Here is a 22,345-nt window from a genome sequence, read left to right as displayed (position 1 = left end):
CGGGAACAGGGTTAGCAGAATACACTGTAAAAACAGGTGAAGGAATTATAGCCATAAGACACATCAAAATATAAGCTCATACAGACCAGTCTTAACAGATGTAGCTTCTCCATTTAGTTTCATAAATAAAGTTTCTGAAATGACCTTTTAATACGGAGAAAACCTCTAATTCTCAGCCCCTGTGCCAGCTAGAGACCTCAACCTTCACAAGGGCTGATGGGCACAACCCACCCCCGGGCACCATGGGAGGACATCCCTTCTGGGCAGGAGTCTGCTGCTTCAAAACGCCTAAATCAGATGATGCAAGCAGTGAGGTGTCTTTGCACGAGCCCCAGGCGTGAATGCACTGAGGTGCCTGTGTGGCAAGAAACAGCCTCCCTTTGGCAGCCCAAAGAGAAGAAGCTTTTGCTTGTTTTCCTGACATCAGCACTATCAAGCTGCAATACATATTAATCGCTGTTCAATAGGTTTGTGCAATTTCTAGTTTCACACTTTAGGCTGGTGGCACGTGCACTACATCACCATCATCCTCAGAGAGCACGGAGCACCTGGGAAGCAGGAGGAGCTGGAGAGGGGGGAGAGATTCAGAAAGACATGGAGGCTACTGATGTCAAGAGGACTTTAGGCACCCTAACATCTGCAGGGATTTTGCTCTCACCTATTTTATGGCATCGGATTCAGGGCATCCTCTGCCAACTGCACCTCAAGGTCAGACTCTGAGTGGGGTCAACCACCACATAAATAGAGTAGAAGATGCTCCTGTGAGTGTAACTGGAAGATCTTACCTCCTCTCAGCTCAGGATAGAGAGCACAGGGCAACAGATATAGGAGCCTGCTCCTGCATCCCCAAAGCAGGCCAAAAATGCCACAGGAGCCAAACAACGGAGCAAAGGAAGTTAAGAGAACACAACACCGGGCCCAGACCATCCAGGAAGCAGATGAAAATCCAGGAACTACACTGAAATACAATCTCTAGCCCCTTGTGGGCACAAGGCCTCAGTGTCATGCTGTTCTTCCTCGCCTCAGCTAAGCAATATTGTAATTACTGCCCTGCACAGATAGGGCTTAAGGGACATAACAGCCTGACCACTCGCTCTTCAACACTAGCGGGGATCCTCCCAGCTTGACACAATTCAGTTTCTACCCTGTGATCTAAAGGCCTTTAAGCAGCTTCCTATCTTTTTTCCCCACTCAATTTTTCCAATGTCTGGTCACTTCTGAAGATGGGCCATTTGTAGCACACAAAAGGAGTTACCTTCCACTTGGTAAAATTCCTCCAGATTCAGCAAAAGCAGTGATAAAGGAGAGGCCAATGCTTTTTATGGCCGGCAGGCACCGTTCAAGAAAGTATATGTGCAAAACCCTCATTGACTTATGTGGCACTTAAAGCACCTGCTTCTTTATATTGCACAACTGCAGTTAAAATGGTAAAGGAATCAAAGTGATGCTGAGGAGCCACCCTTACTCTGAGGATAGCTATGGACACACACACACTGGATCCAGTCCTCACCACACTGTACAGGATAGCGCAGAATGGCCCAATCATCTGCTCAGAGGAGGTCAGGGAAGCTGCACTCTGGCAAGACAGGGCTGTGACAAACTAGCTCCTAGAGAAAGGGCACTGTGATAGAAGCACACAGGCTCTGCCTCTGGGGGATGGTTAGCTTTTCCTAGAAAGGGCTGAGACACCTCTGCTTCCTCTAACATCAGAGGACGTTCATTATTTGGGGGAATGGACGGCATAGCGCTCAAAACATTAAATGATAGTGGCCAAGAACACTCAATCCCTCTAGCACAGAGCAGGACAGTCAATCTGCACAGGACACAGATGCCTACATTACTAGCCATGTGCATCCTGACTGCTCATATTTTAGTCTCAGTCCTAAATAAAGAGGTTCTGGATCTCCCTTGAACCAAGAGATGGGGCAGCTAGGGTACCATCCTCAAATGAGAAAGGTAATTTACCATCCTTCCATCCTCCCACAGCATCTACATAAACTTGGGCTTTTCCCTTTCAAGAGGTGGCTGCAAAACTAAACAAAGCAGATGCTCCAATTTCAGGTGAAGCACAGAGCCCTTACAACCTGCTGCAGGTCCTAAAAGACAGACCTCCCCCCTCCCCCCCCGACTTGGTGGTCTTTGCCTCGGCTAAATTCTTTGGGGAGGAGGACAGAAAAGGCTACTGCAACTGTGAACTGGAAAACTGGAGCCAGTGGCTTCGAGGATTGGGGCAAAGAGATCACAAAGTTGGACTAGCTCTGAGTACCTGGAATGAAACCTGCACAATCCTTTTTGCGATATGACCTTCACAGCCAAAAACAAAGGTTGTAAAGCAGAGGGTTGAGGAATGCCCATATAAAGCAACACAGAGCAGGCATGAATCCCACCTGGAACAATGCATTCATCTTTAACCTGGGACCTCTTCCCCTAATTCTATATAATAAAGATGTGTTACTGACGTTACTAACGTAGAGAGAAAAATGTAGAAAGAACAACGCCTTATTTCCTTCTTATGAATTGAGCAAATTATACTTCCCACTGAAAAACAGGATTAGGCTTACACTGGAGAAGTGTCATAAATTTATGATCACAAGTCTATGACCAAACTGAGACTGAGAGAGCAAGAATGTCTTTCTAAGCCAGGCTACAAAATGAGTCAAGGGCAAGGGCTAAGAAATGCTTATATGGTTCACCCAGTAAAACGATCAAAAAGGAGATTATTAGATGGACAAATAGCAGCTTTGCTGGGCCAGATACCATGCAATCCTTGAAACGTGTAGTATAACAGTCAGTGGAGCAAAAGTGGACAACAGGCTTGTTCGGGTTCTCTTGAATAGACAATGCATTCATCAAAAAATGCATTTTTAGGTTAATTGAAACTATGTGTCAGGTTAAGAAAAAAGCAAAAAACATTAAAATATTTTCTTTCAGCATTTTCAAAACAAAAGGTTTCACATGTTTGCTTCAAAACAACTTTTCATAGCCCAAGTATGCTTAAAGTCATAATGTTTTTCAAAAAGTGAAAAAATTCTAAAAATGAAATGTTTCATTTTTGACTGAAACTTTTTTTTGTGTTTTGATTTTTCTCTTTTTCATTTCACTGAAAAAAATGAAAAAAAAACTGTTTCAGGTCAACCTTACAATTTCAGGTCACTCTTACAACTTTTTTTTCCTCCAGATTTTTCAGTTTAGCCCGCAAACTGAAAAACCACTGTGGGCACAGCCTACCTGAGAGTTTACTGTCCCTCTGTCTATATGAATCAATCCTAAGCCAAAGTAAATGGGAAGTTTGTTTCACCAAGTAACATTAACCAGAGTCGAGGTATTTAGCTGATGTAAAAATACTGAAAAGCAGAGGAGTTGTGCCTCTGAGCAAAATGGGCTGAACATGACCTAGGAGGTGACAGATCTCCTGGCTCCAAATAATCATCATCATCACCTACAAGCTTCCTGCTAAGCCATCCTACTCTCGTATAAGGCAAATTATAAACTCTTGAGTCCAATCCTGCACTTTCAGAATCTGAGATGTGCTTGCAACCACTTATTTGCGAACAGTGCAAGATCTAGGTAACCGGCCCTACCTGCTCCAAGCAAGGGGTTTTGAGGGTTGGGCATGAGAAAACGAAGAGAGGTTCAATATCCCCCACAATAGCAATATTTGAACATCATTCATGTGACCTGAAAACAACATCCCTTTTGTGCAGAGTGTTACCACACCTGCAGGGACAATACAGTACTGGATAGTTGCTTTGCAAGCTCAATAAAATGAAAAGGCCTTATAAAGATTTCTTTTGGGATAGTCATCTGGTTCAAACACAGCAGAAGACAACAGCAGCAGCAGCAAAAAACCCACAATAAATTAGAAATCAGCACAGCTTTCTCAATGCTCTAGAACAATTACTTGCAAGACAAGAACCACAGCTCCGGTACTTAGAATCTTATCTTTTTTTAAAAAAAAAAAACAATAATCCACAGGTTTTGCATAAAAATAAACATTTTAGGCTGAGAGCATTATGTTAATTGGATCAATCCGCTTTTTATATATATATATATTTCTATGTATATTTAAATGTATATTTTTATAAGATTATTCTTTAAAGGAGTAATGGTGGTCAAAAATTCATAAAAATAGATATTTTGGAAAGAAAGAGTAATAATAAAGACAGACCTGGCCCAAAAAAAAAGAAAAAAAAAAATCAAACAGGGCAGTATTCGAAAGCAATGGCTCACCATACTATAACTTGTGGAGTCTAGTCCTTCTGTATTGTGAACAATTATTTCTAAATACTATGTGGTTTTGTAACAGTGGTGTAAGATATAAGTTTCTGCAAGTTTAAAAAAAATATGGGGAGGGGCACGAAATTTGGGCATACTGAAAAGATTTTGATATATGTTATATTGCTGTAAATAACTAGTACAGATCATTTCCCAAGTTGAAAGCCAGAATAATTCCAGCAATCCTTGCATTTACAAGAATATAGCTTTGTATCAAAATCTGACACTTCCCTTTGAACTAAAATTAAAGAAAAAAAATCTACTTTTGCCCTATAATGTTTTTTTTTTCTGTTGTCCTACAAGTAATGAAAGCAGATCAGAAAAGGTGGGATTTTCAGTAGTGTGTGCCAGCATTCTGTGCATCTTTGACAAAAGCCAGCTCCTAACAGTTAGAAAGATTATTTCATAGAGTGATCCTGTCCCTTTGCAGCAGGAGGTAACCTCACTGTTAAAAATCCCTTCAAGCCAAAAAGATCATGGGGATAAAAAAGCCATAAAAAAGGATAATAGCCTGACCCGCTTGCCAGCTGCATCAGTATTCAAGTAAAGTTTAAAGTACCTTTGTGGGACGTCAGAGTGTTGGAGGGTCAGAACCAGCTTATTTTAACAAGTGTAATATGCACTTTGAAATATCTACTTGTTTAAACTTAAAACTAAAAAACACTCAAAAATAAACAGGAGCAAAGGAAAGGTCTAGGAAAATTCTCAGCATCAGTATTAGACTGCGGAGTGTCTTCTTGACACTGACATTTTGATATTCTTGCCTTCCACTTCTAATGCATTAAAATATCATGAAGTCATGCAGCCATTTCAAATGAGTATTTTAAGAATCCAGTTTTCTTAGAGGTTAACTTGATCACCAGCACAACACTGGAGAAATCTGATCTAACAATACTTCACTTACAGAATTCTTCAAAGGAAAATAAGAAATACAATTCCACAAATAACAATTCCAATTAAAAACACAGAAAGCAGATTGTTTTTTCTCAGTGTTTTCTCTTACATAGCCTTTCAGGGGGGAAAAAAAAAAATCTTCCGTTATCTCTTTCCTTAAAAGCACACTGTCTAACCAGCCAGATTTCAGAGCTATCCTCCGTCTACATCAATCTAAGCTTTTCTGAATCTGTTCATAGGGTTTGGGGGGGCAGGGGATTCCCTCTCCTAAATTTCAGAACCATCTGAAGTTTCAGCATCTGCTTATTTTGTCTTGTTTCTCTTCTTCAATTTGTCAGCTTCTCTTAGCATTTCACAGGCCAACACTAGTTTCTGCATTTGGAAAAACTCTGGACTTAGCACAGCTTCACACATTTCACCTCCTCCATGCTCTTCCCACAAAGCTTCTTTTGTCTTTAAATGTATAAAATCACAGCTTGCATAACATTATTTTAAAGAAAGAAAATAAAACACACACACACATACATTGTATTGGTGAACACTATACACTAAATGTTTCTTTTCAACAGCATAACAGATAGTTTGAAGTTTGACCTACTGTAAATTGAACAGGTGGGGGAGGCTGAATTTTTATGGTTGCCATGCAAGCCACCTTCAAGACAAAACAGATGAACCCATCCAAGAGCAAACAGAGCTTCTACTCTCAAGCCATTAGACACATATTGCCTTTTGAGGGATCAGGCTGACATCTCACTAATTCAGGCAATGCAGTATTTACAGAACCACACTGAGTTGCTTCTGTATCAGTCCTCTGAACTCAAATGCTGTTAAACCAAAGGTGGAAGAGGGTATTTGACTTGTCTTATTATTAATATGTATATATTTCAATAACGCTTTGAATTTCAATTTACTTCTAAAACCTTGCCCTTTGAGAAGAACACGTCCTTGAGGTTGACGCTTTTTTAGGCTTCTGTTCCTTTAAAATTCTCTTCTTTTCATTTTGCTGTTTTTCAAACACCTGCCAGAAAACTTGCTTTCTTCCAGCAGAAAACGCAGCTGGTGGGCTCAGGCTTTCACTGCACCCGCTCTGTGAAATTCTCTGGGAAAACCCCTCGGCATTGGTCAAGTTCCTTATGCTGGATCCAGTCAGACTCCTTCACGCCCATCAGCCATCCTTCATCCTAGGAGGAGGAGGCAGAGATTAGATACTGAGGGACAGATGAAAACAGGGATTTTTCTTAGAGAGTGCAGGCCAAGGAGATGTCAAGGCATATCACAACCATGCTCATAGTTGGCTTGGAGATGATCCAGGAAGGACGGGGAGGCCCTCCAGGGAAGATTTCCTTTCACTTTTAAACAGGGAGAAGGCCACATCCCACTGGAGTTGGTACCAAAACCTCTATCTCATGCAGAGTGTCTGGGGACAGTAAAATATTGCAAATAATTAGCAAGAGACATGTCACAATATACCCTGCTGAAGTGGGAGAAATTCTGCTAAAGTCGGTCCCTAGAGCTATGGCATAGGAATCGCCCACGCTACCTAACGCAAACTAAACCGTCGGGATCTGGCTTTCTCCACAGTCAGAACCAGATTAGCACGTCCACAGTGCAATTCATCCCTTTCATCTTGGGCATGGGTCTTTAAGAAGGCCGAATCATCCCCTGGAAGTGCTCATTCTCTGCTCCAGTCAGGGCACCTGGATGACTAGCATTTTAGATAGCCAAAAGAAACAAAATGAGTCTTACTTGCAATGCTGAAAACCTGAATGGGGAGCTGAGGAGCCCAACCCATCTCCCCAAAACCCAGCACGCCGTTCAGCTTGATGCGGGATGTAGTTGGCAAAATTCCCCAATCTGTGCTACGCACAATGCCAGACTCAAGGGCTCTCATAAGGTCCTCCCTTGGCCACCAGATCTATGGATCTATAAATCAGGATGAATTTTCACTGAGGCGAAGAGAGTCCTGCCTGGTAAAACTCGCCTAAGAGGAAAACCAGACTTCCCACCCTCTCCCTGTTTTCTTCAGTTTGTCCAGCACTGACATTTCTAGTCCATCTGAAGCACATGAGGGACAAAAGACATTCAAGGTGGGAAGGCTGCACTGTTTTCAGCTCAGGTATGCATCTACTCTATTCTCTGCATACCTTGGAGCTGCCACCAAGGAAGCATCCCATCAGCATGCAGAAGTGCCCACTCATGTGAGTCATTTGCAATGGGGCAACCTACGGGTTAACACTGCAGTACAAGGTGACAGAGCTACATGGGGGATCACTGCCTCCAAACATTAGAGCTTGCTCTGCATCCACTCCTTCTGGCCAAAGCATGCACTAGGCTCACTGAGAGATATATCATCATATTCAGCTACACAATTTGTCAGGACAGAAATGCTAAGACAACCAGATGCTCTAAGCTGTGGGAAATGGGACATGCATGTGTGCAATTCACACAATTGCTCTGACGCTTCTTTCCTGGAGCTGGCAGGAGTTACCTGTGAATTTACCCAAGGCCAAGGAATGCCTCACTTCAAACATGTTCTTTAACAACATGCCTGCGCAGCATCAGGAGCAATGCAGCCCTTGTCAGGGGATGATCCATAAGGCACGTATGGCTTCTCACTGCCATTTTACAGCTTCTGCTCTGTTGTCCTGTTTTCTGCACGTTTGATGTGGCAGCAGCTCAGACCAGCCACTGCAGTATGAGTTGCCTGCTCCTTGCAAGCAGTGCTGGGTGCCTGCAGGCTGAATTAGCCCTTTCTGCTGCCTGAGATTCAAGCGTTCAGGGGACATCGTGGGAATGATGCAAGGTGGGAGCCCATCTGCAGCAGGCAGCTGCAGGGGCAGTTAGAACTGACACGCCATCAACCAGGAAGACAAACTGGGTGGAGGACACTGGACCCAAATGTCTGGAAGGCAGCTTCCAGCTCACAGCACAGCAAGCGCAGAAGATCATCCATCTACACATAGCGTCTGTGCCATACAGCATGCATCCCTCCCACCACATCCTGCTACAAAGTTCCTCCTCAGCTCTAAGGATTAGAGAGCAGGACCTAGATTCACCCTTGCTGATCTTGAACGGCCTCACTTGAAGCATCCAGTTAGAAGCATTGCTGCCCTCAACTCCTCCCAACAAGAGAGATGAATCTAGGCCTGGCTGATGCACCCACAAATTGGCACCTAAGCTGCAAGATGGGGACATGAGTCATAGTCTCTTACCCTAAGCTTCCTCCACTCACGTGCACAGTTCATGCACATGTTAACGGCCAATATTTTCTGGCTGGATATGGTCAGGGTTAGGGAAATGAGCTGGAGCACAAGATACACTGTAGGAGGGTTAGAGGGCTTCAGTGCAGCTACAGGATCGTGTTAGCAACACTCAGAGCTCACCCTCTGCAGCTTGGAGAGTCTCGAGTTCATGGCTGTTGCACCCACATCCAGCTAGAGTGCAAACATAGGGCATTGAAAAAACTCGCTCCATAAATGCCATCCCTACCACTGAAACTAGGGGAGTTCCCACTCATTTCCCATCCGGGGAGATTTCTGAGAAGGAAGTGCTCACAAATCCTTGGCCAGGGCAGTCGTACTCAGTGAAGAGTCCTGTATCCAGAAGTAATCACTGCTTCTATCCCATATAACCCTTCCCCCTAGGGCATCTAGCTCCACAGAAATAGCCAGCACATTATACCTCCCATTTCACAAGCAGCAGCAACACAATTCACAAAGTCAACAGCTACACCACAAGGGAGACCCCCATCTTCTGTGGCCAGTGAACTACACCGCCTTTCCTTTACCCCTTGTAGAATCTAGATCTCATCTGGGCTCAGCCAAGCCCACAGATCTGGTGTCTTCTGAACCAATTTGGAGAATTTTTTTTCCCTTTTCCAAATAAAAGCCTGGAGACTTCAGTCTGAATTTTTTACAAAATACCACCTCCTTCAGCCAAAACAATGAAATTGCTGCAGCATCTATCGGCTGGAAGCCCTCAAACACAGCAAGCGAGGAGGATTTACTCAAGGATTTTACAAATAGCTCAGATTAAAGAAAACCATTACCAGCTATATTCAGGTTGGAGCTGGAAAAGGAGATGATTCTTTGGAGCTGAGCATCCTGCTCCAACCTTCGGTTCTGCTGCCATCTCCTGGCCAAACGCTCTCTTTTGGAAATAGGCACTGCTACACCGAGTGTAAGACAACGCCCAGGGCAAGCTGCTTTCTCAGAGCTCCGACATGTCTCAAAGCAGAAGAAAACATCACCATATGCAGTGGGTCACTCCTACCAATGCCACAGTCCACACCGCAGTGGTCAAAGAGGATGCTCATCAAGTGTAGGAGCATCAAGGAAGCTGAGCAGGGACTCTGCTGGGTTCCCTGATCAATCAGGCCATTACTTTGGCTCAAACACCCTGATAAGGACAGGAAGCCCTGGCTACTTCAATGCTTTACACAAGATTAACGTCTCTACTTTCTGATCACAAGCGGAGTGCTCCACTGTTGCAGAAAGCCAACCCCAAGCTCAAGGACAACCGGGCTCTCCAGCCAGCTCCCAGCCACAAACTGATGGCTCTGCACCCAGCCAGCAGACTGTTAGTGGAGGAAGAAGCAGCTCTGGAAACCCCTCAGCACACCCTGGCCCAGGCATCCTCCACTCACCTGCTCCTCGGGGTTTTCAAATGGAATCACAAGCACAACATCCCCAGCCTTCAGCTGCAGCTCGTCACTATCAGTGGCCGTGTAATCATGCATAGCCTGGACCTAGGAGAAGAGGAGGGGAGAGCTCTGGTGAGGCCAGCCATCTCCCACCCAGGTGTGTAACACACAACACAGCTCTGCACTTACTTGATTCACAGGGTGATTCGGGTTGTAAGCCACCTTTGGAGGTCCCTCTGATCCAGCCTGCTGCTCAAGGCAGGGCAAGCTTCGATCACAAATGCCATGTTACAGAAGAATAATCACTTCCCTCAAATTAGTGGCTACGTGCCTGTTAATACAGCCCAGTATGCGGTTGGCCTTTGCCACAAGAGCATCCTGGTCCAATCCATCCTTCAGGTCCTTCCTTACAACAGTTGAGTTCCCATGCTATGGGCCTAAAACCTCATGGGGTGGAGAGCCTGTATTTACCTGAAAGCTGCCCTGAATTGTTTTTGCAGCTGGACTGCAAGAGTATTAGGAATTATAACCTCCCAGCTCAGTCACAGCAAGCGGAGAGAAGAAACAAGTTAAGAGTTTCAGATCGGAAAGGACTGTTCTCTGCAGTCTTGTTTCAAAAGGTCTCACATCAGAGGAATCTCCTGGGAGAAGATTCCTCAAGTGATCATATCCTGCCATGGTTTCTCTTTGGTATTCTGCCTAATTTAGATCAACATCTGTGTTACAGCCTTTCTACTTCAAACCACAGCTCTCCACTTCAAGATCTACAGCCTATAATGCTGCCTGCAAGCAATCTGAGTGTGCTGAGTCTCCCATTGTTCCCCACAGTTTTGCTACTCGCTTACTTTTGGTAGCATCTCCCTGAAAAAGTGATAGGTGGACAAAATTGAAACTGAAACTGAATAAAAGCATTCCTACAGCAGTTTAAACAAAAAATGAGACTGTCATCTCGTATTTCCAGGACACAATGCCTCTCTATTGTCTTGTTGCCATATTTCATCACTCATGTTAAATCTGTGGCTTACTTTCACCCAGAATCACTTCTTCCTCCACACCTTTGAAACAAATTGCAAGTGATTTACTGCATATTCAGAATCTCCACCACACTTCCCTGTTCAATCTTATATTTTTCTCTTTTCATCCTGACTTTCTAATCCTCCCCCCCCCCCCCAAACATGAAATCCTGTCCTTACTGGTTCTTCCAACTCTGCATGTATTCCTGCTGGCAAACTTTCATTTGCTAATTGCATCAAGGAGCTTAACCTTTCCAGTTTGGAGCCCAACTTCCCATCTACCACCCAGAGTCTGAGAGACCACTGAGACCATCACTCTGAAGATCAGAAATAGTTGCAGCGGAGAGAAGGAGGGGCTGTGTTTTACATCACAAACATTTATATTACAATGCTCTTATACTGTCCTTTGAAACATCTGGAGCTGAATAAAGGTAAGGACATGTTGCTGGAAAAGGATGGTGCACCTCTCCTTCAACTTCCTTCCATCCCTTCAGTGTGGCCCAGCCCATGACCATGCTGACCAAAAATAGTTAATTGTTACAGGGAAGGATCACGAGGAACTCAGCGCTCCAGCAGCGCACACTTACCTTGAAAAGAAACCCCGGGGGCATGTCAGCTCTTTCAGAAGAAGCACCTCCTTCCACGGTGCCATTGACAGTAGCAGGGAAAGTTTCCACAACAACAGCAGGCAGAGAGCTCTGGGTATGAGGCAGCAGTTGGGGAAGGAAAAAAGCACAGCTGAGAAAGGGGACTCCAAAATGGCAGCTCCTATTCCCACCCTGCAGGATCCACGTTAAAGACTATTCTGGACCCCAAGCCCATTCCAAGGTGTCAGTGGGTTTTCCCAGCATACTAGTCAGTGACAAAAACACTCCAAAGGACAGCAGAAGCAGCAGAGAGAAAAGGCAGGAGTGGTGACTGCTGTCTTCCTTTGCTTTAGGCTACAGTGGAGCAGAGAGGATTTTCTGAGACCATACTGCCTAGCATTGCCCATTCACAGCCATCACCACACAGTTCCTGTAGACCCTCTGTAGGACAGACAAGTCACATGTGACAGCCTGGAGAAACCAAGCAGCAAGATGGGACTTATTCCAGCCCTTCTAAAAGGGTGGCAGCGTCAGAAAATAGAAGAAACCCGGAGATTCAGAATGTACCAGCAGAGTCCAGAGGACAGGGTAGATAAAGTAAACGGCAGGCAAAGAGGAACCCAGCAAACAGCATAAGTCTAGCACAGCACCTGTGGGCTGGCTTTAGGATATGGATGAAGGGACAGTTTCTTTTTTAGATCTTCCTGCAGAGCTTCTCCCTAAGCATCAAACAGATCCTGGCTTCAACACACACAATTCATAACACACAAGGCCCGAGTCTGGACTCTGAGTAAGAGGATTGTAACCGTTAAGAGTGGCAAGGATGTGTTTTTCCAAGCACTTGCACCTCTCTCTTTCTAGTCAGTCTCGCGTATGTCTGCTGTACCACAAAGGGACGTGATGGAGAGAAGGGATGGCACTTCCTCATGGTGCTTACCGAGGCAGATCCTGAATCAGCTTCGGTTTTAGATGCTTCGGCTCCAGCTGCTGCTTCTGATCCAGCTGCTTCAGCACCTGCATGAGCTGCTTCTGCAGGCTGCAATAGAAAAGCCATCCAGGTAGAGTAATGCTCATTACAGCTGTGCGCACAGCTTATTCTGCCCAAGAGCTGTACACTGTTGACTGCTGCCATCTGCTGACAAATAGGTGAGAAACTTCTTGCTAGACCCCCCCCCCCCCCCCCGTTTCTCTGTACCTAGGGAAATAGTAAAGCCTGCATTTCCCCACTCCAGCCACACAGCAGACAACACTCCAGAGAAAATCACTGCTACCTCAAAAATCCCGCATGCCTCTTTCTTTGTAGAAACTTACAGACCTACTTTATACATGCACATGTAGATTTCTCACTTATAAAATATGTGAATAGACAAGTCTACTTACATGCTAAGAGACAAATGTCTCTAATAGGCTAGTTCCAAGGATCAATAATCAAGGAATATTTAAGCCTTCACATACTCTTGGAAACAGAAGAGCCTGCTAATAACATATCCAGGTACGGAACGTTCTCTGGGACCCAGCATCCTCACGACATCAGCATTGAATCAGACTAAACTCAAAAACGTGCTAATTTCTCCCAACTTGATTTGGGATGGGCCCACACAGTTATGAATTTGGACTCTGCTCTTAATATTCTGTTCATAAGAATTTGCTATGAATATTCTGCATGGCATGTACACACACGCATGCATTTGTGTAGGTGAGGAGATTCTAACACACAAAAGCTACCACAACCATGGAGAAATATTCAGCATCACCTAAATACTAAAAAGTACTGCCTGGTAGAGGTTGTTCTAGGAATCCTGAGGATTATGGTTTCTGTACACAACAAAAGACAAACCAGATAAACACCTATAATATACTTCTAGCGTTTCAGGCTTTTATTCTCTCTCACTGAGGCTGGGCTAACTCTTTTCTAGCACAAAATTAAACAGATTCTCTTGCCCCTCCCTCAGCCTCCCAGAAGACACTAAACTACAGAAGTGGCATGAAGTAAACCTGTTCAGAGATTGCATTCAACTGGGCTCAGCTGAGGAGCAGTAAGTTCTCACAGGGTGTTAAGCAAACTCATGTTGAATCATATGATGGAATCACTTCCCACCACACCTCCACTTCTACAGTATTTCTAGACGCTTTCTCTTTGGTAAACAGCTGAAGTAAGGATCCTATCAGCTGTCCCCTACAAGGGTAAGGAAGGCAGTCGCTTGGTAAGAGATGATTCAATGGGCACAGCTAAGGTTCCTCCTCCGAACGGTTTTAATCTCTTTAATCTCCTCCCACCTGCTAACAGAAATTGCAGATGCAAGACCTTAGCTATAATCAGCCCCTTAGGAGACTCACCAGGAAGCATCTGGGAAGACTCCCAACAGGAACCTCAGGGGTCTAGTTCGCAGGATCACAGAATGGTTGAAAGGTAACTTTAAAGGGACCTTAAAAAGGGGCCTCAAGGGCCCCCTAAAGGGAATTGAGGGGGACCTTTAAAGATCAACTAGTCCACCCCCCCCTGCTCAAGCAGGGTCATGTTGCCCAGGACCATGTCTAGATGGCTTTTGAATATCTCTAAGGATGGGAGACTCCATCACCTCTCTACGCAACCTGTTCCAGTGCTCAGTCACCCTCACAGTAAAAATTTTTTCCGTATATTCAGACAGAACTTCCTGCATTTCAGGAAAATTTGTGCCTCTTGCCTCTCATCCTGTCACTGGGTGCCACCAAAAAGTCTGGCCCCCTCCTCTTTACAACCTCCTTTCAGATATTTTAATGCACTGGTAAGATTCCCCCCTCCGTCTTCTCTTCTCCAGGCTGAACAGTCTCAGTGCTCTCAGCCTCTTCTCATATGAGAGATGCTCTAGTCCCTTAGTCATTTTAGTATCTCTTTGCTGGACTCACTCCAGTAGCTCCATAGCTCTCTTGTACTGGGGACCATATTCCAATTTGTGACCTGAGTGTCTTCATGGCCAGTCCATAGCCATTTGTTCTCTATACTATAGAGTGCGTGAGCCTCTTTGTAGACTCTAATCAGAGATCTACTTTATACCTGCAAAATATCTGCTACTATATCTAGATATCCCATTTTTAATACATGTGAATACACTAGCCTTGGCGTGCATACACCCCCTATACATCTGGTACACACACGTGCCCCTGAATACAGCCACATTAAAAATAATTCACTGTCCAAATTTCTTAATGATGTAATTTTCCTAGTCCTGACCCTACAAAGCACTTTCGCCCAGGTTCAACTGACCAGTGAAACCCTTGCCTTCCACCAGTTTTACTATAAAACTAGATACTCTGTTTAATCTAGGTTCTGCAGGTACTCCTAGCCAGCCCCATGGGGCGACTGGAGCCCAGGCACACAGTCTCTGGACTGGTCGCAAACCCTCCCCCAGCCGCTTACTCTCACTCCCATGAGAACGTTCTCTGGCAAGACGACACGTGGATTGACCATGTTGCAAACCAGATTCTGCATTAGCGTTTCCTTCCTTCACATCTTCCTTCCTGCCATCTCACTACTTTTATCACATCTGGGCTGACCCCATACCAAGATATGAGTTTGTGCCTGAGCTTGAGCAGACTCAAAGAACCAGTCACGCCAGCAAACTTCAGCATGTTCTGGATTAACTGTGAGCCTGGGCAGAGGAGGCCTAGCTCTGCATAAGGCAACAACCATGGTATCCCATAACTCAATACCCATCTGGCTGCTAGCAATACATTGGCATAATGTTCAAATTAGGTTTCTAATAACAGTAGCAATAAGCAAGAAATAAGTACCCTGGTTTAACAATAACCCTTTACTTAACCTTCAGTTGCCCCAGTGGTGCCATTTAACACACATTTTTTCTCCTCTCATCTCCTTCCACATGTCTCCTCATCACGTGTCCACAGGCCTATACTGCCAGGGGATATTATAAATAGTAGAGTTGCTGCCATCCTGCAGATGATACCCACAGAAGCCTTGGAAATGGTAACATAAATGCATGTACATGAAATGCTACAAAGGCTTCTCCTGTTTAACTAGATTCACCCCCAGGTTGCTTTGTATTTAGATTCAGTGAGACTGGAACTGGGATAGTTGCCAGCCCAACTCTATCCGGCCAAGCATGGTTTTTATTTGGACAAGTGAAAAGGAGCTTTTAAAAGCAGTTAATTTGCAAAAACAGTATTTAATAACCAGAGGGATGGAATCCAAATTAATTCCCTGGATTTCAAAGGGTATTTTCATGTCAACTACTTATTTTTCTATTTCAGGTACCTATGGGCGTCTCAAGGCCTATACAAGCATTGATAGTCATGAGGAGATAATAAAGGGAGAACTGCTCACTGCCGTTCCTAGGTCTGAAAGCTTTGTTTACTCCAAGAGCATCCTCATATACACCAGATGCAAGTTTACTAGTGTGTAGAACTAAGCAAGTTCTCCTGCATCCAAGGTTCTATGCAGTTGATTAACCTCATGGCATGTGGGACTACGTAATCACGCAACACATCTGCTCTTATCAGCAGCTAGAGCAAATACTTTAGAGGGCTCCTCTAAAGAACAGAAGGATTCCCCAGGCACCGGGAGCTCTGCTTTTCAAACAATGTACAGTATTGTCAAGATGAAAATTGGCATGGTGAGGGCATCCTGTCTAGTAGCTCTCCTCTGTTGATAAAATTGTCCTTTGGGTCCAATCAGTTTCCTGTAATGAGAGAAGGGTAAAAATGGCTCCAGAAAATCTTTTACTGCCTAGATTGTAGATTAAGCATCTGAGGTTCTGGTTCCCACCACGCATTTTCCAATGACATGATCCCAAAACTCTAGAATGTGCAAAACTCTTCAAAAAACTTCATGCATGAACATAGGGTCTCATCCAAGATCCGCCACATAACCAAGACTTTGCGCTCTCTAGAACAAGTGACTGCCAGGTATCTAAATCCAATTAACACCTAGAGGAGTTAGGTGTCTCTGAATACATCTGCTAGGTGTACTTATGTTTACCCATGCATAAGCCACGCAGGACCATCATACTCGGAACTCCACTCGAGGTTCCCTGGTGATCTCATGCACGTAACTCATCATCATGAACTCCTTCTCACAGTCTGGCCAGAAACAACAATGTTCTTAGGTATTTCAAGCCTTCTTGCTTCCAATATTAAGCAGGAGAGCAAAGGTAGCAATTAAGAAAAAATTTTGGTTCTATTCAATAACTAAAACCCCCTCTGCCTCCCACAAATGACAGACAGAAGGCAGTAGGTTTGAGTAGGTCCTTATTTTGTTCAAACAGCTCTCTCCAGTCACTTTCTGTCTAATAGCCAGAACTGAGTTTACTTCCCTTTGAGGGGCAAAAGAGATGGGCTGTCATTTTGTGATCCTTAAGGACACATCAGTGCTTCCTCCTGCCACTACAGGGATACTTAGTGCTAGTAAAGATAGGAAGACTATAGCTTGCTTTCTGTCTCGTGATTTGAGTGCTCAATTAATGCAGGAGAAACCCTCTAAAGGTCGAAAATCCAACGCTTCTTAGGGGCCCACTCTGCTGCACTGCCCTGCTAGCAGGATACAGCCATACCTAAGCCCTGCTCATCCACTTCTAAGGCATGAGATATTTCTTTGTGAAAAGAGACTTCTCCCTTTAAGACAGACAGAGAGTAGACATAAATGGGAATGACAGATGTTAAACACTTATGGTTGATAAAATGCACAAGGTTTCCCTTCTCTTTCATCTTTCTCAGCAACTCCCAGGTCCATGTGAAGGAGTATTGGCCACAGGGGAGTCCCTGGGCCAGGCTCTCAGCAAGGGTGAAGCTGTGGCCTCCCAAGCGTTAACTCTGGGTCCTTGAGAATGGAAACGCTGGTAGGGATTCAATTCCCCAGCACAAGCCAAGGTCACGTGCTTACGTCTACACCATAAGATACAGGCAGTGCAAAATCAGGCTGGAGACCCAGATCGAGCGCGCTCTGTCCACACTGCTGGCTGTCTGTTCAGAAGGGCTCAAAGTAGCTGTGCTTGAAATACCTCCCAGTGGACTTAGTCTGCAGCACTCTAAGATCCTCCCAGGCCCGATCCATTTAGAGCATGTAAACAAGTGTCTGGTTTGGGTACACACATATGCAGAGTATGCGCAGGCTCTCCCTTCCAGGGAGCTCCAAAGCTGGGGTTGAGGCAGACACCAGGTAAGTCTCAGACCTGCACTTAACAGGAGACACAGGCTGAGCTATTTCACACAGCCTTTCTGGCAGTGTTGGTCAATAAGCAGCGTGCACTGCAGATAACCAACCCCAAATGTGTATGTGCAATGGTACAGACAGTAAGGACCAGAGGCAGGTAAATACAGGGGCAGTTGAGAGGTACATGCATTACATGTAATCGAGACAAACAGGACACAGGAAACAGTTCAGCGTTTAGGAGCTAGTAGGGTGGGGGCAAGAGAACATGATGCCAAAGTGGGATTAGGTTTGAGGAGAAGCTCACAGTGTCATGCCAAGGGAAGGACAAGCGAGCAAGCAGGGAAAGGCAATGGGGTCGTCTGCCGGTGGAGGGAGAGGCATCAGTTACGGAGTGCCAGACCTGACTTTCAAACAAGTCAGTCCTGGGGCTTCATGGAAGACGCAAAAGTGGGTTCAGCAGCACATGGAGCAACTTTGGGTTGGGTTGCAGAGAGGAAGAGCAGAGGGCGAAAGGGAAACAGATGATGCACAACGAGATGGTGCTGGTACATTCACAGTATACGGTGAGAGAAGAAAGCCATATTAAGTTCTTACCTCCCATAAATCCCAAGGTAAAGACTAAGCGTGTCAAAGAGCAACAAAAATAAAAACATGTTTACATGTGATCATTTCAGTTGAGTACAAACATTACACAGGCTGATCAGACTGAGGCAGAAGTACACATTCAACAACACTTACTTCTGCAGTATTTTTTTTTTTTTATTTTTTTTTTTTTAAGTACTTGAACTTATATATCCCTCCCCATGGCATAGCCAAATTTAAGCACCCAGGCGTTTGACTAAGGATACTTCCTACCTCTGCTATGGAAGGGAAATAGCCAGGCCACACTCGCTTATCAGTGGTAGACCACATAGCCAGAAACAAAAAATTCATGAGTTTATGGTCTATCAAGGTTAAATACACTCCCACGCCTTCACAGCCCACAGATTTGGCATGATTTCAGAGCAAGACTTCAACTTGCAACTTTGGCTCAGTAGTGAGGTGTCTTAACTTCTCTGCCACAGCGCTCCATACAAAGCAAATTTAACTCCTTTGAAAACTGGGTGGCTTTTGCTGACTGTATAGCAGTGCCTGTTATTGGAAAGCACTGATTTGAGATTCTTTTTGGTGATTTCTTAAGTTAATAGTGAATACAGTAGTACCAAAAATCAGCTACTGCTGAGCAGTTTTGAAAATCCCTCTCAATGTAATATTTGTTGCTTGCTGGAAGGGTAACTAATTGCTTAATTTTAAGGCAAATTTATACTCATCCAATGCCAATATACCCATTTACCGGTTTTAACTTGGATATCTAGAGGAAAGAAGATCCCAATGCAGGAAAAAAAAAAAAAAAGCATCTCCTGGCATGTAGTTTGTTCTATCAGGCAAACAGACAAAGTGCCAATCTGCTCATTTAAAGTTCCAAAAAGCGGTAGTTTGGCAAACTGGTGTGTACTGACCTGTATTAAGACCTAGCGTTTTGCAAATATAATACTTTCATTTAGAAGAATCGCATCTCTGATAGAGACAGCTTTTTAATGCTCCAAAATTCTGCCTGCAGGCCTTCTTAGCATTACGACACTGAAGAAATACCGTAAATACCCCAGTTATGCTTATTATGAACTCTAACGGCAACCACAGGCTCAAATTACTCAAAGAACGGAGTATTCCTTGTTATGAAATGGAAAGTCGGGGTGAAGGACAACACCTAAATTCAGGATGCATTTCAAAGCCTCCACCCATTTTGACTGGAAAATGAAGCAGAGCCCTTGTAGGTCCATCTGCCTCTGACAGTGGGCAGGACTAGGCACAGGCCGGACCAGAACTGCACTTTCCTCTGTTATACTGGACCATGCAGCAACATGTTCAGGGAGGAAGTCACTTCTTAACTACAAACTGAGGCCAAGTTATACCCAGAAGAAGGGCTTCATATCACTTGAATATCTCTCTACAGATTTATCCAACCTAAGTAACTGCAGATTATCAAAGACTCGGTTTCTTTAAAAATCCCTTTGAGAGTAATTTATGACAGGAGCACAGAGCAGAGGTTGACTCCTCATCCACAGAGTTAGGGTTTAAATCCATATAGCATAAAGATGATGCTAATCTAGGGACGGACATACATTAAGTTAAATTACCAATTGACAGACCATCAGTTGAAAGCACATGCATCCTACAAATACCCACTGCTGGACTGTGACCTGGCTAATAGCCACCTGATCCTCACTGGACTTACATATCCAGCAGAGACAGCCAAGGTGCCAATCTGCAGAGTAGGGGCCTGCACATCCAACCCAGCCACCCAGAAGCTCAGGTCCACATTAACACTCTCATGGGTGCAGGTCCTGCCACACTTGGCAACAAGTCAGTTATGAAGTGAGAAGGAGCAGTGACACAAACCAACCTGGGAGGCGGGCGTGGGGGTCTTCCCCACAGTGGCATCTGGTTTAATGGGATCAAAATCCAGATCCAACAGGCTGGCTCCCTCCTGGAAGGGCCCAGGGGCATCAAACTTGGCAGCAGTGAGGAAGAAAAGCAGTCCAAGCATTAGATACACACATACACAGGAGAGAGAGGGTATGCGATATCCAGGAGCTAAGGCTGAGAGTGCAGACGACAGGTTAAGAATGCAAACAGCTGATGCGACTGACTGCTTAGTGCCTGTAGTCATAGGCACTACAGCATGGGAACCACTGCACACCAAACTTGTCTCTTCCTCAGGACTCAACCCCCATTCAATTTCTCACCTGCCCAAATGAGCTCACACAGTGTAAGCACCTGACCTGCTAGGGTCAAAAGAATCACTTGCCACTGCCAGATCAGAAAGGTTTCTCTTCTATTTGCAGCTATGCTCCACAGGTCATCCAGCTACCTAAGTATGGCTCAGGACGGACTCCCCCAGCCACTTACTGAAGAACCACCATCCACATCACTTATTTCAGGAGCACAGATCCAGGCAAAAAAGCATTCAAGTTTCTGGAATGCAAGCCTGAGGGACCTCAGACCTAACCCCCAAAGCTCCTACCTTCCTCTAGCACCCAGAGACACAGATTATGACAACTCACTGCTACCCTAGCTAAGGGATTCAAATCACTGCCCAATCCACAAGTACTTTTTCCTATGCTTTTCCATTTCAGGACATTCAAGAATTGCTCACACGCTAGTCTAACATAGCATAAATTGGAGAGGCTTCGCTACTCTCTTCAAAGTCAGCGAAATAAGTTCCTTTGACTCCGAAAAACACACTCGACAGACACTAATGGCACGTTTGCTGACTATCATTAATAGAACAGTCACAAGTGAATGAATCATCAATATTCAAAACTGAGCTATCACTTCTCTTTTCTAGATTTAACCTCATCACTGCGAGACAATTCTTTCTGCTCAGCTTCAGAGAAAGCTGTTCAGTCCAGGAAGTCCAAGCAGATTTGCCCCTTTTCCACTAACCTTCCAAGTTTGCTGGCCCTACTGCTTCAACCAACTTTTCCAATAACACACTAAGTCTGCCAGATTGGTTTCCACAGTTATTTCACAGCCCCACCAGGCAAAAACTCCTGGAAGGTACCAAGAGATACAATTTAAGAGAAAGTCCACTGCATAAAGTCCTCGGCATATGACCCACACCACTATCATCTTCACCTCCTTTAACTTCCTCTTATTCTGATTCTCTTGATAGTTTTTCCCTCCCTTGTGAACATCTTTTGCTCTTTTTGATATCGACAGGCATGAAGACAAGGAATCAAGTCCTTCCATCTCAGAATAATAATAATAAATATATATAATGATATATTATAATAATATATATAATGTATATAAAATATATAATAATAATAATAATAATATAATATTATATATATATAAAATCATCCCTGGCTAGTAATCTAAAACCCATTGGTATTCCAGTATACTCTTCCAGTACCTTCAGGCCTCCAGAGAGGTTCCATCCCAATCCTTACACTTCTTGGCGGGGGGACACCAAAGGTTCCGGCCATGGAAGACCTCTTACCTGCCATTTAAGACCTATATGCAGGGGCTAGCATCCCTTACTTTTACTCAGCTCTCCCACAAGACAGCTTATTGGAGCCAAGACATCTGACAGGAACAGCCCTGACCAATGCACTGAATGCTAATGGCTGTTGGCTGCTCCAGTGAAGGTTGTTTTGGCAAGAACAGTTCTCCCTCAGAAATCCCATCTGTTTGAATGTCACAGCAGATCCCACCCGGGGCCAGGGCGTTGATCAGATGCAGAAGAGGAAGTCTGGCTAAGGGCAGGTGTTCGCATGGAAACACATGATATAAACCATGGGGCAGACAGAGCCATCCATTATGATACAGGAGAAAGAAGTATAGAGAACAGCAGAGTTGCTCAGCTGCCTGTGGTTCCCCCTCTTCCAACACTGCTGTCCAATCATCTCTCTGGTCTGCCAACTTTGACTACTGCCATGCAAACTTTGACACAGATTTCCTTCCCTCCCCACTCCATCTCTGCACCTCAGCAGCTGGGTAGAAGGTGGCAAACCAGAGGCAACGGAGTAGCATGACACATGGAAAAGTTACGGAATGAGTCAAAGAGGCATTACTTGTGCTTTAAGCATTTAGGAAATATATATACATATATATGTATGCATTTAAAAAAAATGCAGGTATCTCATGATGCAGCCAGAAAACTGGTCAGACTCCTATATACATAAGGGCTGTCATTCTCATGGGTCCAACACAGAATTCCCCACCCGGATATCCTCTCCTGCAG

At 44.5% G+C, this 22,345-nt stretch overlaps 1 protein-coding gene across 9 annotated transcripts in view; it reads right to left on the bottom strand.

Annotated features, from left to right (window-relative positions):
- Positions 1–5,670: 5,670 nt before the first annotated feature.
- Positions 5,671–22,345, bottom strand: part of BIN1 (bridging integrator 1) — a 98,284-nt gene continuing 81,609 nt past the window's right edge. For 4 of the 9 annotated variants that reach the window (XM_068948979.1, XM_068948983.1, XM_068948982.1 and 1 more), the window contains 4 exons: positions 12,349–12,447; positions 11,412–11,522; positions 9,815–9,916; positions 5,671–6,350 (listed from right to left, as the gene is read on the bottom strand). In XM_068948979.1, the coding sequence (XP_068805080.1) occupies positions 6,243–6,350; positions 9,815–9,916; positions 11,412–11,522; positions 12,349–12,447 (420 nt within the window). In that variant the 3' untranslated portion in view covers positions 5,671–6,242. Of the gene's footprint in view, positions 6,351–9,814; positions 9,917–11,411; positions 11,523–12,348; positions 12,448–18,150; positions 18,175–19,999; positions 20,108–22,345 lie in introns of all 9 variants that reach the window. The other 5 variants (XM_068948975.1, XM_068948977.1, XM_068948980.1 and 2 more) reach the window with 2 other exon arrangements.

The sequence above is a fragment of the Struthio camelus genome, chromosome 6, assembly GCF_040807025.1.
Source record: "Struthio camelus isolate bStrCam1 chromosome 6, bStrCam1.hap1, whole genome shotgun sequence".
In the NCBI taxonomy this organism is placed as follows: domain Eukaryota; kingdom Metazoa; phylum Chordata; class Aves; order Struthioniformes; family Struthionidae; genus Struthio; species Struthio camelus.
The sequence above is the reverse complement of the archived record's forward strand: the minus strand, read 5'-3'. Positions and strand labels throughout refer to the sequence as shown.